The sequence below is a fragment of the Lissotriton vulgaris genome, unplaced genomic scaffold, assembly GCF_964263255.1.
Source record: "Lissotriton vulgaris unplaced genomic scaffold, aLisVul1.2 SCAFFOLD_897, whole genome shotgun sequence".
Taxonomy (NCBI): Eukaryota; Metazoa; Chordata; class Amphibia; order Caudata; family Salamandridae; genus Lissotriton; species Lissotriton vulgaris.
Genome location: NW_028252211.1, coordinates 280,674 through 299,982, shown reverse-complemented (window position 1 = coordinate 299,982; position 19,309 = coordinate 280,674). Strand labels below are relative to the sequence as shown.

Here is a 19,309-nt window from a genome sequence, read left to right as displayed (position 1 = left end):
TAATAAATAAAAGAATTAACATAACATAGTACTTTTTTTTTACCAATTAATACATATGAAGCATTTTGCCCTTAACGTGTTTGCTGTACTTATTCTTACAGAATCAAGATCATTTGGGTCATTGTATATCTGGTTACCGACTCCCCAATCTTAGCTTCCATTCTGTTATTGGGGCCATATCCGTTTTACAACCTCTCTTCTCACCCTTCCCCTTTTTTCCACTAGAGCCCACTCCAGCGTGTATATGGCCAGTACCCTAGAGATCCATTGTTGTAGTGTTGGTGGGTTTGGATCTTTCCAAAGTGAAGCTATACATAATCTGCTTAATGCCATGGCTATATACAAAAACTCGAAATGAGGTACTTCCACGCTATCCTTTGTTACCCCCAAAACCATCACTTCGTCTAGTAATGTTATATTCATTCCCAGCGAATTCTTAAAGAATTGCTCCAAGTCTTGTTTATACTTGTCTAAAGCCGGGCAAGATGCAAACATGTGGATGGTATCAGCTTGGGTAGAATGGCATCTTGACAAGTTACACCATTGGTCCCACCCCATTGTGCCACTCTATGGGGGGTATGATATAGTTCAAACAGTGTTTTGTATTGCTGTGTTTGTACATTTGTTGCCCTCAGCACAGAATTTAACAATCTTAACAATTTCTCGGCCTCGTTCCCTGTCAGCCCTAGTTTGGATCTCCATTTCTCATACATTTTTTCAGAATCATCCTCTTTATATTTACACATTTCGTCATATAGTTGTGATATGCTACATCCTGTCTCATTTCTTATAGCTTCAATTAAATCTATTTTTTGCATATCGCCCCCCGCATTTCTTTGATAAGACCGACCTAACTTGTAAGTATTTGTAAAAATCCCTGTGCCTTAGATTGTATAGCCGTTGCGCATTCTCATACGTTATAAACCCTGCCACCCCCATAAGATCTCCTATACTTTTTACTCCTTGTCTATCCCAGCCTTTCATTACAGTATCATGAAATATTCCTGGCAGTGATGGGTTCCCATATAGTGGTGTATAATAGTTTATCCTCCCCAAGTTGATCTTTTTCTTGATTGTTGACCATACTGTTGTTGCTGCACCTAGGGTCTTAAAGCGTACTTTCTTGTAGTAGCTTTTTTCATCGTACTTAAGTAGCCATTTATCTGAATCCTTGACCAGAAGTTCATATACGTCTGGAATCCCATCCCTTCGTCTCCATTTATCGGTTATATCTCCCCCCAACATTCCTCTTATATACTGCAAGACTGTGGCCCAGTAATAGGTCCTGAAATCGGGAAGAGTCAGCCCGCCGCGCTCTCGGGATAGCAATAAGAATTTCTGACTACGGCGTGTTTTTCCTCCAGCCCAGATGAATCTATTGGTGACCCCTTCCAGTTCCATAAACCATTTGTTATCAAAGATGAGGGGGATAGTCCTAAAGAGATATAAAACTTTGGGTAGGAATGTCATTTTTATCACATTGCACCGGCCTATTGTAGTCAGATGTAAATTATTCAGCCTGTTAAAATCAACCTTGGCCTTTCTTATTATTGGATCTAGATTTTTTTGCCACGACTGTCGAGATCTCTGCTGAGATAGTAACCCCCAAATATACCGCTGTTTCAGTAATTCTTTGGTCTGTCCATGCTATCTTTTGGTTTATTACAACCTGCGTTTTGCCTGTGTTTAGCTTATATCCTGAGAGCATTCCATACACGGCTGCCTCTTCTTCTATTTCCCGTAGTGCCGTTTCAGGATCGCTAGAGGTGATCGCCAAATCATCCGCATAACCCAGGATTTTTGTTTCATATCCATTGAGGACTGTTGGCTGGATGTTTCTGTTCTGCTCTATTCTCCTTATAAATGCATCTATATACAAAGCAAATAAGAGTAGAGAGCACGGACACCCCTGTCTGGTTCCCCGCCCGATCATTATTGCCTCGCTCTTTTCTCCCATGATCCTTAGTCTTATTCTGGGGTTGATGTATAATGCCTTTACAGCCTTTATGAACACATTTCCTATATTTACATTCTCTAACACTGCCCAGAGGAATTCCCACGAGACCCTGTTGAATGCTTTTTTCTCATCTAATAATATTAATGACATAGGGTCTCGTGAGGCTACCGTTCCATCAAATAAGTTTAATACCCTCCTTATGTGTTCTGCGGTACCCCTAACAGGAATGAACCCGTGCTGTCTGGGGGATACAATCTTACCTATAATACTCCCTAATCTATTTGCCAAGATTTTCGAATAGATTTTTACATCGCTATTCTTTAAGCTAAATCAACCTTGGCCTTTCTTATTATTGGATCTAGATTTTTTTGCCACGACTGTCGAGATCTCTGCTGAGATAGTAACCCCCAAATATACCGCTGTTTCAGTAATTCTTTGGTCTGTCCATGCTATCTTTTGGTTTATTACAACCTGCGTTTTGCCTGTGTTTAGCTTATATCCTGAGAGCATTCCATACACGGCTGCCTCTTCTTCTATTTCCCGTAGTGCCGTTTCAGGATCGCTAGAGGTGATCGCCAAATCATCCGCATAACCCAGGATTTTTGTTTCATATCCATTGAGGACTGTTGGCTGGATGTTTCTGTTCTGCTCTATTCTCCTTATAAATGCATCTATATACAAAGCAAATAAGAGTAGAGAGCACGGACACCCCTGTCTGGTTCCCCGCCCGATCATTATTGCCTCGCTCTTTTCTCCCATGATCCTTAGTCTTATTCTGGGGTTGATGTATAATGCCTTTACAGCCTTTATGAACACATTTCCTGTATTTACATTCTCTAACACTGCCCAGAGGAATTCCCACGAGACCCTGTTGAATGCTTTTTTCTCATCTAATAATATTAATGACATAGGGTCTCGTGAGGCTACCGTTCCATCAAATAAGTTTAATACCCTCCTTATGTGTTCTGCGGTACCCCTAACAGGAATGAACCCGTGCTGTCTGGGGGATACAATCTTACCTATAATACTCCCTAATCTATTTGCCAAGATTTTCGAATAGATTTTTACATCGCTATTCTTTAAGCTAATAGGTCTGTATGACCCAGGATTGGTTGGAGGTTTATTCTTTTTGATAAACACGATCATAACTGCCTCGCTCCAAGATTCTGGGGGGTGCACCATTTTGGATATTTGTTATTAGATCAAAAAAATCCTCCTCTATTTCAAGAAAAAAAGTTTTATAAAATTCTAATGGGATGGCATCCGGACCTACCGCTTTTCCCGCCGGAAGATCTAGGACTGCTCTGTGCATTTACCCCCGACTAAATATTTTTTCCAAAGCCCCCTTATCCTACACATCCAATTTTTCCAGATTTGATCCTTCCAGAAACCCCTCAATATCGCTTGTCTCGGCCCCTTGTTCCGGGCTATATAGTGCCTGGTAGAATTCCTTGAACCATACACATATATCCCTGGGTGCTGTAGCTATGCCTCCATCATGCAGCATAATCTCCGCAATGTCCCCCTTTGTTGCCGCCTGTCTTGTTCTAATGGCTAGTATGTGACCAATCTGCTCGCTGTATTCATAAAAATGCGTTTCCTATGGAGGATATATATATATATATATAAATAAACACACACACAAACACACATACATACAAACATACATACATACAATGAATAAAACAAAGTCTGTGCTAAGATTGCAAATGGGTACAAGTGATATTTACCTTACTGTAAAAGGTTAGATGAAAGGTGCACTGTACCTGTTCAAGAGGCTCTTTAAACCCTAGAAAGAATGGAGGACATAATGGAGAGAAAAACACAGAGATCAATGACTATACATCATATTTTCCCCACAGGTTTGCATGCTGACAATAGCTTGACATGATCCTAAGATGTGACTGGATGCAAGTGTGAGATCCAGACTTAGTACCTGGTATTAACAGGGTCCTTAAGTAAATATCAAGCTTGGGTTTCACTCCACTCTTGGTTTTTCTCATTACAAAGGAGACAGGAACTGACATCCCAGATGTGATCATTCAGAAGAACATGAATCTCAGGCGAAGGGGAACAGCATTGTCAGCATGAGACTTTTAGGCTATTGATTCATATCAATATAAATCCCAACCATAAGTACGGTAAGCAAGATGTCAACTTTGGCTACAATATGAACATTGTTGTAGAGTTCAAAGGGCACCTTCAGCATCAATAAACCCTTTCACCCGTTTGCCCTTTATTTTTGGCTAAAAGCTATGTGAAGTTAAAACAAGGATAGGAGAAAGCAGGCAGAGAATGGAGGACAGAGGTTAAGAGATTACAGGCGAAATAAGGATAGTGAACAAGATAATGTAAGGTGTACAGTGGACAGGAGACTTATAGGACAAGTAGAGAGAGAAAGAGATTTGAGGAAGAAGCCAACAGGGCAAAAAACTAGGAGATAGAAGCATAGAGTTGGCAGGAGACATTGAAGATCAGAGGGTAACGTGTCAAATGTCAAACCTCAGCTACTGCAGTCTCATAAGTAATTCCCCTTTTCTGGGCACAATAATCTATAGTTCAGATGCTCATTAACAGCAAGCGCACCTGGAGACAACCTTCTTGAGGAAAATGTATCTACCACCCTACACCTAGACTTCAAAGCCGTTCTTATCTTAGACGACAAATGTCTCTTACATACTTGATTGACCTTTCTGCTGCACTTGACACAAAGGTCCACTCTGATAATCTCAATGCTCTTCCCTTGCATGGGCACGAGTTGAGGAACGAGTGCAAAGAAGGACGTGGGGAAAGAAAGGAAAAACTGGAGAGGGCAGTACGTCAGAAGAAGGGGTTGAGCCAGAGACAACAACTTAACAAACGAGAGTAAGAGAGTAGGCAACATATTTGAGGAGGGGGGTTTTGTGCTTAAAGAGAAGGATATACTTTCAATAGTCAAATATAATAACGTGTTTAGTAATGTACCTGTTTGTAAAGTATTTTTGCTTCCTCTAACTAGCTTCAACCCACTTTTCTTTGGGCTGTGGGTGAGAGGAAGAATGCAGTTTAACCAGGTGAAAACAATTAGTGAATGTCATGTTTCAAAAGTGAAACTGAACAGATGAGCAGTTATGGTATGGACGAGAGTTCCAGAGGATTAGAAGCCTGCATGGGAAGAGCCAATACCCTAAGATAGATAAGATTTAAAGAGCTGCCTTGTGAATTTATAAACTCAGAGTGCGCATCACAAGAGCTTAAGATGCCAGAGAGATGGAAAAGATCTGGAGGGAATCTGTATTAAGAGGGTCAAAACCAAACTTGGAGCCATGTGGAAAACTGTGGTTCATTTATCTTTCATGTGACCACGAATGAATTCAATAACTAACACTCCTCATCTCCCAATACATTCACAAGAGGTGTATTAAATAGCTAATCTTCCCCTTACACAGGAACAACAATGCTTCTCTAGTTCTATTTATTAATAATCGTCATCCCTAAACACTAACGCCATTTTGCTAGACTGACACATATAGCTCTGATCTAGACTCAGAAGGCAGATAAATGCTCTTTGGTTATATATTCCCAGTCCCCACTCTTGCAACTCTGCACCCTGCTGCTGAGCGGTGTAACCATGATGAGATCATAGGGGGGGGGGGGGTACGGTCCTTCTAGCAGCACAGAATACATATGTCTAGGTGTCTCACCATCAAAAACTCCACATCCTCCTGCTGACACTTCCCCTCCATCTCTGTGATCTGGTCCATGAAGGACGAATTCTGCTTCTCAAGGTCAGTCTGTTTCATGTGGATCTTCTCTAGGTTCTTCTGGTGTTCCATCTCCACCTTGCTGAGGAGATCTTGCTTTTCTTGGTCCAGAAACTGATGCAGCTCTTCAAATGTACTGATGATTCTCTGTGTTTGGCTCTGGAATTCTTCCTTGAATAAAAAATATCTACATTTCAAGTGACTATAATGTTTTGTATGGAATTCTTGAGCACTTACGCAAAAATGTTGTTCATAAAATACTAGTCGAACAGAACATGCACATGTAAATAGATGGCAGCGACAATGCATAATAGAGAGGGCATGATGGATCGGTGAAGCAAGTGACTGACAGGAGGCAAAATTCCAAGGTTTGTTTTTGTTCAGGACAGCCAGAAAAACCTGGCAGTCCTTAAACGGAAATAAATGACCACGTCAAGTCAAAACAAGCTTTATTCGATTGTTAAAATCATAAAAGCAGAGTCAGGCAATAAAAAGACAATGTCACATTTCATCAGTTTAAAAAGACATTAAACATTAATGATATTGAATACATACAAAGATTATTAAAAATGGGCATGCTAAAAAAACAGTTAAAGGCAGTAAAAAAAGAACACAGTATATTCAGTCACCCCATCAGGTTATTCGGGGATAGCTTCCTGGTCTTAATACGCATAGCAGCTACCAGAAAGCTAGCAACCCCGAAAATTACCGAAAATTACCACCTGTTTATTAGAGTTATAAGGAACAGTGATCACTACGGTCATAAAATAAAAGTTATTTTCTTTTTCAAAACTCGCTGTATTATTCAAAGAATAAATCACTGATAATTAACTAATAACTACAATAGATAAATAGTGTTCAGTGAGGTAGAAAGGTGCTCAGTGTCCAATGATACAGTGAAGCAAAGTGTTTAATACGTATCATGAATTATGGACACAGCCCATATATAGAATTAATCAACGCGGACTTAGTGTCAAAATAAATTAACACCACTTTGTCAGTATTATTAGTGTTTTGTCTAACAATAACAACCCCCCTCTTTGCCTTCAACATCATCAACCACCAAGCACTCATACACACCGTTAAGTCTTGAATGGAATTCACTGGAAACGTCTTCCACTGGTGCTCCTTTTATCTATCCAACCAACACCAGAACATTCTCATGGGCTCCTTCACGTCTCCGAAGATTCAGATCACTTTCAGGGTTCGCCAGGGTTTTACATCATCCTTGGGTATCTTCAACCTGTACATTGCACCCACCTGGGACTAACTCACTCATAAAAGAATAAGAATCTCATCAATAAGCTGATGACAATTAACTAGATTTAAAAATCTCTCTCTTCCAAACATCCAATGCCTCAAACAGCACTAACACATCATCCACACATGGATGTCCAGCACCTGTCTGAAACTTAACTTTACAAAACAGATTTCCTGCTGTTCATCAAGGACTACAAGCAGTGACCAGTGAAACCCTGGCTCAACAACAAAAACCTCAACAGACTCGAACCCCAACTTTCACCTAATACAATGTTACTCAGATTCACAGAGGACACCAATTCCACCTTCAAAGAATACATCGCCACGAAAACTAAGAGGGTCTGGTACCACCTCTATCTAAAAGTGCAACCACTCCTTCAAAAAGAGACTTTAGAACTGCTGTTTAATCTTTGTCCTGTTTTGTCTGGATTGTTGAAATATCCTAACCAATGACCCCTCTGACTCAACAGTGGCACCCTTAATGGTAAACAGATAGGAACCCCCCTTGGCACCACTCCCAGGTGATTGAACAGCGAGGGACTGACGAGTGGTTGCCATCTATGGTCCCTGTGCGAACTGGTGCGGAGTCAGATGTCGCTGCCGAGTGCTCTTGTGAGACATTCTGGTGGAGTGGTGGACTTGTTTAGCAGTGTGCGAGACAATGGGACGTACTAGGGGAGTCGGGTCGAGTGCCTCCTCACAGGCGGAGGGGACCCATGATGCAGACTCACAGCAACTGACAGGGGACCAGCCGGCCCCGGATAATCGCTTAGATGCCATACTGCAGGCCATTGAGCACACTAGTGCTTCCATAGAAGCCAAACTAGACAAAGTAGCCCTGGACCGTAATTTATTACATGCGAACCACCAGAATCTGAAGGATCGGGTTGTTGCCGTGGAGCAAGACATTGAGGAATTGAAGCCCCCTACGGAATTTCAAGATAAACAGCAGAACACCCACGAAGTCCAGATCCGGTACCTTGAAGATCGCATTGAAGATACAGAGGGCCGCTCACGGCGGAACAATGTTTGGTTGATTCGAATACCGGTAGGCGCGGAGGGCCACAACGCGGTCACCTTCCTGGAAACCTGGCTTAAAACCATCCTGCCAACCACTGAATTTCCTCCATTCCTCCATGAGCGGGCACATTGTGTTCCAGGTACAAAACCGGCCCCCGGTGACAGGGCGCGTCCACTTATTTTCAAGCTCCTACATCTCAGAGATCGGTATGTTATCCTCTGAGACAACAGGAAATTGGATAATATTCAATACGAAAATGCCAAGGTGTTGTTTTTCCCGGACTATACTATGAAGGTTCAGCGCCAGCAGGGATCTTTCTTACCTGTGAAACGTCAGCATCGGCAGCTCAATCTCTCCTATTCGCTGATGTTTCCGCCCAGGTTCTTTGACACCTCAGGATGTCTGGGACTGGTTGGGAACGACGGGTCGGTATTCTGGCCCAAGGCCCACAGGCATACCTGCTGCGTAATGGCCTGAGGAAGCCGGTGACAAGACAGCGACTTCCGGGCTCAGCGGCGGTGTCGGGCCCTGATCAGATCCATAGGGAGCAGCAGGAAGTGGTCCGCATTACAGACGAGATGGCAGAAGCAGTAGCACAAGAAGATAAAGTGGCCACTTCCTATCATTCTTCAGGGATGGGGGTTCCTCAGTAGGAGACTTTTCTGATAAGGTATCTATGAGAATGCCGGACGTTACACCTTAAACAGTAGATGGTTTTGTATGAAACTGGTTGTTTTGAATATACGTTGCTGGGTACTGCTTTTGCATTAATGTGGGGGGGCACCTGATGTTCCAGAGATCCATGTATCTGCAAAAACAAGGTGGAGTTGGTTAAATGGTCCCTGGGGGTGTTGACATTTTCTTTAAAATGTTCTTGGGTTTGCGCTACGGCAATGCCTATCAGTTGTCCTTGGGTGGGGACTTCAAGAGTGTACCCTGCATGGTTTCACAACCCCCTGTTCTCCCTAACGTGTCCAAGTCAGTAGGGCAGGCAGCTAGGTTGCTGTCTGCTGTGTTTGGAGGAATCCCTGATTTTTTGGGGGTTGCCCTTATATGTTTTTTTCCTACCCTAGCTGTTATTTCCCATCTCCCTTTTACTGCAGGAGTCTAGTGAGAGGGGTAATAAAAATGACGTTGTATATGTTAGATTGTCACACAGTGAATTTTGGGACGAGGGGATCAATAACCAATGTTGTACCCTTTTCTTTTTGCTACCATGGGTCACGTGATACTTACCTGGAATGTCCGGGGTCTCCACACGCCTTCCCACAGTTATGCAGTGTATTCCTATTTAAGCGTCACAATGTGCATATAGGGCTACTGCAGGAGACACACAAATGCATTAGAGGTTACCCGCTTACAACGTAGCTGGAGAGGTAAAATATATGCCACAGATTACTCCCTGTTTGCTAGGGGGACCGTTATCTGGATATGCCCTGGAACACCCTTTGCTGTAGACGAGGCTCTTATGGATAAGGAGGGCATATATGTTTTGGTGTAGGGTAAACAGGATGGACGTCCTGTACTGCTGGGAAATGTGTATGCACCCAATGTTGATCAGGGCCTGTTTCTTGAGCAACTGTCTCTTGTTTTGGGATGGTGGTGTGAGATCCTGAGGTTGTTGGGCGGGGATTTTAATAGTGTCTTAGATGTAGGGATTGATAGATCTTTTCCTCCCCTTGGGTCCACGGCTGCCACAAATGGCTGGGCATGGGTTGGGGTCTGGTTGACGTTTGGAGACATCACCTGGGGGAGATGGTATATTCCTATTTTTCGACCCCTCACAACTTGCATGTTAGACTGGATAGGTTCTTTGGGACCCCCTGCCTACTCTCTTATGTTTCAAAATTGGAATACTGGGGGTGAACGCACTCCGACCACAATTCCCACTTGGTAGTGTTGGCCTGGGAGGGCGCGATTCCGGGTATCCCTACATGGAGACTACAACCGGCCACGCTAGAAGACCAAGTGTTTCGGTAGACGATTGGTGAGGCGATAGGGGAATACATTGAACTTAATGCAGAGACTGCTTCCTCTGTGCTAGTGGAATGGGCAGCTATGAAAGTCACAGTGAGAGAGAAGTGCCTGGGACTAGGCTGTGGGCTGCGACAACGGGTAGCTTCAGAACTGCTTAAGGTGGAAAGATGCTTGTTGCCGTTGGAATCTAAAGGTGTGGTAGATGATGGGAGACTGGCCGATGTAACGGAAGCCCGGAAGGAACATGCGTAACATCTTGAAAAGCAGCGCTGCCTTAACTTTGCAGCGCACTCAGCATCAGTACATGCTAAAACAGATCGCTCTGGGCCCCTTCTCGCTTGGTTTATCAAACAGGAGCAGCCGGGCAGGCAGATTATGGCTCTTCGTTCTTCAGCTGGAGAGCTTAGTTTCACACAACTATAAATTCATAGTGAACTATCAACACACTTTACAACCCTATATAAAGCTGGTCCACAGGCCACGGAACTAGCGATTCAGCTATTCCTAGGGGAACTCAAGTTTCCGGTCCTGTCATCAGAACAGCAAATGGATTTAGATACCCCGCTAATGCTTGATGAGGTGCAAGGTACGATGAGGTGCAAGGTACGATGAGGGCTTTGCATATGCAGACCCCATGGGCCCCCCATTGCTCAAAGTGTACACAGAGGCACTTGAATCTCTGGCTCTCCCTGCCTCGATGATAGAGGCTACGTTAATTATGCTTCCCAAAATGGGTAGGGATCCTACTTTGTGGGAGCATATCGTCCCTTGGCGCTCCTAAATGGGGACTAAAAGATATTGGCGGGCATTCTAGCTAATAGACTGTTGCCGCTAGTTCCACAACTGGTCCATTAGTACCAGAATGGGTTTGTGCCGGCTCGTATCACATCGCTTAATATACAGCGACTGTTCAGGGTGATGAGATGTGCTACCATGGACTGGCCGACGGCCTGTTGTGCCGTGCTGGACTTGGAGAAGGCCTCTGACGCTGTTGAATGGTCTTTCATGTTTGCTGTGCCCCATAGATCCGGATTTGTACCTTACATTTTAAGTCTTATTGGGCTGTTGTACGGGGCTCCTACGGTTCGGCTACAGTTGGGGGTCTCTTTTCTCTGGGCCTATTTTGATAGAACGGGGACCCACCAGGGGTGCTCCCTTTCTCCATTGAACTTCGCCTTGGTGATTGAGCCACTGGCAATGGCTCTACGCACCTTAGCACCAGACTGGGGGATACGCCTAGCAGATGGCATGCTGATGACATCTTGCTGTATGTGCAAAATGTCCTGGCGATCCCACAAGTCATCCCCGCCACGTTGAAACATTTTGCTTTGTTATCTGGGCTCAGGGTACATTGGGGTAAATCTGGTCTATACCCTTTCAATCCAATTATGGGGGACCCGGGTTGGACAGTGAACGGGTGCAGTGGCAATCGGTGGCGTTTAGATATCTTGGTGTTCGTATCTATCATAAAACACAAGATCTTATGGATGGTAATATTACAAGGTTGGTTACAGCGCTTAGGTCTCAAATTGCTGAACCTTTTCATCATAGGTAGGGTGGAGTTAATCAAAATGGTTATGCTGCCATGCCTCCTTTACTACTTTGCTACGTTACCCCTCTACCTACCTGTGTCCGTTTTTCGATCCTTGGAAAGGATAATTCGTGACTTTATCTGGAACAACTCGCGGTGCCGGGTGGCATTGTCAAAATTGTACCTCCCTCACTTAAGAGGGGGGCTGTCTCTGCCCAACTTGGAAAATTATTACCTGGAGTTCGATCCTCCTTTTTTGTACAGACAGGATCCTCGATCTATTCCATCCCTGCAAGAAATTGAATAAACCTCTCCCTTACGGATATTGATAGCATTGAAGTGTTTTCATAGGGCGCTTCGTCTTACCAGACGAGTCATACCATACGCACCTGGTATGCCAATATTAGGTATGCCGACTGCGCGAGGACGGGTTAGAAGCATGGACCTTGCTCCTTGGGTCGAAGCTGGTGTAACCACCCTAGGAGACTTATATAGAGAAGGAACATTGCAGCCGTTTCTCAATATCACGAACGAAGATGGTGTGCCCACGGGTCAATTTCTGAGTCATGCTTCCTGGACAGCTGCAATGAGATGTTGGAGGGGAGATGTAACGCAGGAACTTCTGACGCATCTCCTAGTGCAATATGTGCACGTTATGGGCAGAGGGCGCCACTTAGTAAAGTGGTTTGCGGAATCAATCAGGGAAAATACCCTAGTTGATTTAACGTCGTTAGGTGGTAAGTGGGAAGCAGATCGAGGGATGCCCTTCTCGGAGAAAGAATGGTCCATGGTCCTAGAAAGCCCTGAGCAAATTCCACGAAATGCCAGTTTTAGATTAATAAAATTTTATATTGTGCACTGGGCTTATCTCTCCCTGGATCCAATCAATCACTACTTTCATAGGCAGGATGAGTGTTGTCCGCAGTGTAAGATGGTGAATGCAGATATTTTACACATGCTCTGGTCCTGTCCTGCAGAATTTTGGGAAGGGGTACTGGAAGCGTTAACCACCTGCACATGCAGGAAGGTACTGAGGGCGTGGGAGACTAGTATCATTGGCGTGTTCTCTAGGAAAAAAACGCATAAAGCCTCCACCAGGTTCCTTGATTTGAGTTTTATTGTGGCCAAGCGATTGATTACCCGTAGGTGGAAGTCGGAAGACTCCCCTCCAACGAAGGCCTTGTTCTTCTCCATGTCGAATTGGGTGAAGGCCGAAGCGGTTTCCCTGATAAGAGAGGATACGCTGGGCTTGCATCAATTCCCCATCTCCACTGAATGGAATGCTATGCTGTGTGCGCTGCAACGGTTGTTGGAGCCGGATGTTCCAGTAGATGTTTCCCTTCCTGGTAATTAGCGAGGCTGACCTGAACAGGCCCCTGTCCTGAACAGTGCACTGATATGTGGACTGGGACCTCTGTCCCCTCTACTGGACAGTCATTTCTCACAGCAGTCTGATTGCGCACCCATAGGGCAGTTGTCTTCAGACGCCTGGGACTTTGGTTTCCCTCCTTCCCTTGCTGAGGCTCCTGCTTGCCTTCCTACTTCCTTTCCCGATAGTTTTTCCCATGTTTGGTGTTTTCATAATTTTTTTTGACTTTACACACTAATTCATGTGATATGGCAGAGTGAAGCAACACGAAATGTAATCTGTTGCATGGCGCATAGTTTCAGTTATGATGCACCATAACGTGATCGTACAGTTTTGTTGATGGAGGGAGGAGACACTATGGCTGACGGGATGTGCTGAAAGTTATTATTGATGTTGTCTATGTTCACTGATGGGATTATGCCGCTATGTAATTGATTTCTTATCTGGACTTTATGATTGCCTGCTGCCTCTGTACGGTGCAATCAATGTTCTTATATTGCTTTGTTTTGATGTATACAAAATGAAAAATCTTTAATAAACAGATCAAACAAATCAAGAGAAGTTTAGACAGCCATATAGCTCCGATATTTTTTTTTAACTAGCACCTGCTGTCAGGAGATATAATCTGTATTAATTGTATGTGTGGATCGTGGTAAACTTTAGACAATTCTGTCGAAATTGCCTTAAGAAGGTTAGTCTGATTTTGTTGATTAGAGTTTATCACAAGAGCCTTCCAAAATACCTGCAGAAATGTTGCATTAAAAGAACAGAGTATGGGGGGGGGCGGAGCTTGCCTGAGCCTAAACTGGCCACTTAAGAAAAGAGCTCAGTCGAGCCATCACAAAATTCGTCAATTATCCTGCATTGAGTCGTCCTCAGTGGTCTGAACTGCGCGGATCTGTGCGCAGAAGGATGTGCCTGTAGCAGAAATCGAACTTACAGCTGCTCTTACGGCCCGCACCATCAGACACTAAAATACGGCATGCGAGCCTGGACCTTCGCTACAGAGCCTCAAGCGGACATGCGGTCAGCACGTCGGCAGGCGGGGAGAGAAATTTCCTGCTGTGCTGTGAACAACGTGAGCGGGGTGCTGTGATGCACCGGCGAGCCTGCAACAAATTTGAGAAGTGGCGTCCCCTCCCCCGACAACAAAGAGGCACTGAGAGGTGTTGGCAGCTTACCTGGCGCTGGCAGGGCCGTTTCTAGGTGTTTTGCCGTACTAGGCGAGAATTGAAAAATGCCGCCCCCTCCCTTTTACTACGATCTCTCTCGCCCCCGTCATTCGTGCTAGAAGAATTATTCCATGTACCTGGAGAACACTGTATAGGCCACAGACGCTACTACATACATTTCCTCTCTCAGCATCGTTGTAGACGCACCAGCCAGAGCGAACCCTTCCCAGCTCTGGTAGAACGTCGAATCATAAGAGCCAGGCCCCTCGCCAGGAGGCCACTGCAGCTTGCAGCACCCATTGCCCCTTGCGAGTGTTGCCAATGACAGTCCAAACACAACTAGTAATCATCACACCCCTACAGAGTGACAATTCAGAATATTCCTAATCACCAGTGTTAGAAGAATGGCCTAGGTGGCAGATGTAGTCATTTTAATGTTTATTGGATTATTAAAGCACTGTGTTTGTGCTCATCTCCAAATTAGACCACCAGTGCTACCATGTGGCAGATTATCATAGGTGCCGGTGATGACATTTAGGTATCGGTGCTTAGCACCGGAAACCACCTGCTCAAATTAAGCACTACGTACAAGAGATGTGTGATAGACGGGACATGAACACACCCTCACAGAGCAAAAAGGAGGTTGAGAGAGTGACCAAGAGGGAGAGGAAGAAATATAGAGTGTGCACACCTCCACATGTTATCTTCCACCATGGAGGTTATGCCATAAGATCAAAGTCAGAAATATAGTCTGACATAAGTAGATTGTCCTAAATACCCGTCTATTGAATTAAGAATTTCTCTTACTAACTCCAAGTGGGAGATATTTTAGAAAAAAATATTTATGTCAGATTGTATTCTGACTACGAAATTCTGGCCCTGCACCCTCCATGGATACAAGTTCTTGAATGCAAGACTTTCTCTTGGCAGGGTCTCTATAATACTCATTAAGCAGCAGTAGCGGCTCGTGGTGGGAATGCTGCGGGCGGGGCTGGGGAGGAGCAGGGTGGGGGGTAGTAAACTACGGCATACAGCCGACCAGAGGTAATTAAACAAATAAATAAATAAAACAAATGTTATTGCGCGCGCTGCATTGCCAAATGGGATGCAGTGCGTGCAACAAAATTAGTTTCATTTATTTATTTGTTTACTTACCTCCGTTGAGCCATATTCCGTAGTTTACTACCCCCCACCCCGCCCCACTGCCACGCGGCACTCCTATCACGAGCCACTACTGTCAAGCAGGAATACTGGTGCAAACAAAAGAGCCCACTCACATCTACAGCTGTCAAGGAGACTTGTTGTTAATAAGGTAACTTTAAACAATGCAGGTCAGCAAAGAAACATGGAGACAGACTAAAACAGTTTATCTGAAAGGCCCCTCTGGAGTCCCTCCATTTAAGAGAGAACATATATATTACCATTCTTGCAATCAGGACATCTTAGATAACATGGCAAACCAATGTAAATCAATTCAGTAGCCATAGGTGCTAAGAAGCCTCGCCTGCCACTAAACAATATTTTGCATTTAGACAGCATAAGGAACATTGAGGAAAGAGAACTGCATGATGATTTCTCCCAAGCATATATGGTAGAAAACTGTTACGCAGGAGTAGAACGGGGGGGGGGCACAAGTTCTCTTCAATTTCGAATATTTCTGTCTGTTCGTGGCTGCAATTTTATAGAATTTGACTTACGCTTACCGATAAATAAAGTTCCTGTGTTTCCATTTTGAACCAAAATGGAGTTGGTACATGAATTGACCAAAAGAATAGGAACTTGGTCTGTCCACATAGTTTCAGAATAAGGTGCCATTGTGCTGGTGTCATCTAAGATTTCTTCAAAGACTTGAACAGGTCATGAAGTAATCCATCAAAGCCTTGGGCTAGAAGCCACCCTCCAGTAGATCGAAAAAAGCACTACACACACTGCAAGGCGGAAGGTACATGTAAATTTAAACAGGTGATGCTTGCAGCCTTTATCATCTCTTCCAGTCAGCCTGTATTGAACTTCTAAAATGCATCAGATGGCCTGTCAAACTACCCTGAGCAGTGGATGGCAAGCTGTTAGAAGCAGCTTGCTCAGTATAAACACACTATGCTGACTCCTGTAATACAAGTTTCATTGCTGTCAGCAACCCAAATACATGAATTGATTTGTCGCTGCCAAAGTCCATGTTCCATCCACAGGTCTACATATCACATTGTGAACATAGCTAAAATCTGAAGGCTACAATAACAACATTTTATAGTGATGCAATACCAAAATATGGATGTGACATGGTTTTTCATTAAATGTAGTGGTGATCCAAATGACCTCATAGGCAGCCAGACATTTATTTAAATTATTTCCTTTAAAAAAATGGACAACAATAGCATACCGGTGTCAGGCTTCTGCCAGTTTAGTAATGAGCACTTGCTGTATTCCAGTGGCCACATAACTGCATGTGGTGGTCTCTGAAGGGTGGCCAGACTCTGACACTTGCTGATGGAGTGTTTCAGGTGGCGGTTGCAAAGAGCAGTAAAACTGTGATTGGCAAGGGGGCGCTTCCATTCAATAACAAATGTATGCAGCCGTGGTTGTCCTCCTGTCATTTGTCATACAATATTTGGATCCCATTCCACACCAAACCTACCATGGGGTTATTAACAAATAATACAAAGCAGAATGGAGGTTCAGCTATTAAAGCACACACTTTGGCTGGAAGCACGAATCCTCCTCCAGAGAAGTTCAAGCTAGACCCCTGCAAGCACTTGAAGGAACCCTTCCCAGCATATTTTCTCTCTTCCCCTAACACTTCTAGCTACAGCAATCAAAGCCGCTACGATACACAGTCTATAATAAAGACTGCGTATCGTATAAAGCTCCTTTATGAATGTTTTACGGTTTTGACGAAGTGAATGAAAATGTCTCTGAACATTTAAACCGACTGACTCAGCGATGGCGCAGGTACGGCTGGAAACGCTGCCACTCCTTCTAAAGCAGGTGCGCTTGCACTCCACTTATAGGTGCTGCTGCTGCCTGCATGTTTTTTGCCGCCCCCCACCTTTTGCCGCCCTACGCGGCCGCCTAGTCCTGCCTAATGGCAGAAACGGCCCTGGGCGCTGGGGTCTTTTGTGAGCTTATGGAGCTTGGACTTGGATTGGTCGCTGAGCCCTGGACTGTGCAGGCGGCATGCCATGCAATCGAGACAAGCCTGCAATAACGGTGAATAGCGGCCCCCGCCCCTTCTGAAGCGGCGGGTGCGTCGAGAAGCGTTGGGGGACTGCCTGGCGACTCCGCCTAATCGAGCCCAGGGCGCCATTACATCAACAGGGCATACACTGGAGTGAGCAGCGGAGTCCGCTAGAACGAACCGGAACCTGCGCAGGAGCTGGTTATCGCTTCCCCGCCCAGGCATTTGAACGATTCGGGTAGGTGTCTTCGACTACCTTGGGAGAGTGGATGGTCCCGGGGCTTCTCTACCACTTTAGCACCCTGATAACACGATAACGGTGTGACGCAGTTGCGCGACTGTGTCGAGTGGGTTTAAGTATTTTTTGTATTGTATTTTAATTGCATTTAGATAGCGCTTACTACCCCTGACGAGTCGTCGAAGCGCTTTTTCGGCGGGTAGCATGCTACTCCGGGACCCACAGAGGATTAGTGTTGAATTAGTATAGAGAAACATGCAAATACATTTTAAGTGGTGGATAGGTTAGTCAGTTATTTGGATTTGGAATGCTAGCAGAATGATAGCATAGGACAAAGGTTTGTATTTATTTATCGCTCGCTTGTTGACGCATGCTGTTATAAAGGATTAGTGGTGAAATAATATGGTGAAATATGAGGTCATTTCAGTGGTGGATATTAGTCTGTTACTTGGAGTAAGAAGGATAGCGGATGGATAAAAGGGGAAGAAAGATTTGCATTCTTATAGCACTTGTTACCCCTGATGGGTGTTGAAGCGCTTTTCTGGCGAGTAGCACGCCACTCCGGAACCCATAAAGGATTAGTGTTGAAAATTAGTATAGTATAAATATGAAGTAATTTGAGTGGTAGATATGTTATTCAGTTATTTGGGCAGTATATTAGTATAGTTGAATATGGAATATGGAATTTGAGAAGTGAACATGTTAGTCTGTTAATTTTGATTGAAAAAGGATAGTGGAGGGATAAAAGAGTGAAGGATATTATTTTTTTCATTTTTTTAAGTCTTAGCAGTAGGAAGTGGTTTTTGGATGAGTAAAAAGGAGTTTTGGAGGGAAGGAGTCAGAGGGGAGAGTTAAGAAATGTTTGTTTTAGGGGATCGGTGTAGTAGAAAGAGGTGTCAGATGATGCAAGGAGGGGTAGAGCAGGAGAGAGTCTAGAAAGGTTATTTTGGCGATCATAGTAGTGGTATGGGGTTTGGGATAAATGAGAGAGTGGATGTAGAGGATATATTGATAGATCTATAGGATGAGAGCTAGGGTAGTGCATTAGAAGGAGTAGTAGAAAGAAGTTTGAGATGAGTCAGAGAGGTTGAGCTAGAAGATATATTGACCGAAGTATAGGCTGAGAAATAGGCTAGTGCATTGGAAATGCAAAATTAGAAGAAAGTGATAAATATATAAATCCATAAGTACATTGAAAGTATATAGATACATAAAAGAAGTAAGTAGATTTAGATTAAATATAGTGATAGAGGCACAGGATGAGAAATAGGGTAGTGCATTGGATATTTCATTTCATTTCGTTAATCTTTATTTCGGCAATTTAGCCATAAAAGATAGAACATAAAATGTATACACAACAAGAATCAGACATCGGTGTTGCATCAATAGCGGGATAGCACACTGGTACAGAAAAGAAGATGCCCCAATACACAACAATCTATACTATAAAAACAAACGAATGAATCAAAACTAATTAATTATTTAAGAACAGTCTATCATATTACAATTAAAAATATAAGCAATTTAACCATACAGCTGAAATCTTACATAAAATGTCCTGATGTATAAAAATTTGTACACTAACTAATGTGTAGTCTAAATCGATGATAGAGTGCCCTTGGAATTAAAACGCAATCTCTTGTGCCATGCTGCTTCGAGAAATTAGGCCATTGCAAAAACAGTTACGCTTGAGAGGTCAGTCTTAAGAATGCTAAAGGCCTCAGAACATTTAGCAAACCCTAGATTTTTACAAAGTGGAATTATCCAAAACCTTCTAGCCGCAATGTAGACAGGGCAAAAGAAAACTAAATGCAATTCATCTTCAAGCCTACAGTTGCAGCCGGGGCAATTTTCCAGGGAGTGCTG

General features: G+C 43.9%; 1 protein-coding gene across 1 annotated transcript in view; it reads right to left on the bottom strand.

The window, feature by feature from the left end:
• The window catches only part of LOC147662632 (uncharacterized), a 502,568-nt gene that overhangs the window by 422,368 nt on the left and 60,891 nt on the right, over positions 1 to 19,309 (bottom strand). The window contains exons 3-4 of the mRNA XM_086951034.1: positions 5,641 to 5,871; positions 3,724 to 3,746 (exon numbers count right to left, since the gene is read on the bottom strand). Of these exons, the coding sequence (XP_086807160.1) occupies positions 3,724 to 3,746; positions 5,641 to 5,871 (254 nt within the window). The remainder of the gene's footprint in view (positions 1 to 3,723; positions 3,747 to 5,640; positions 5,872 to 19,309) is intronic.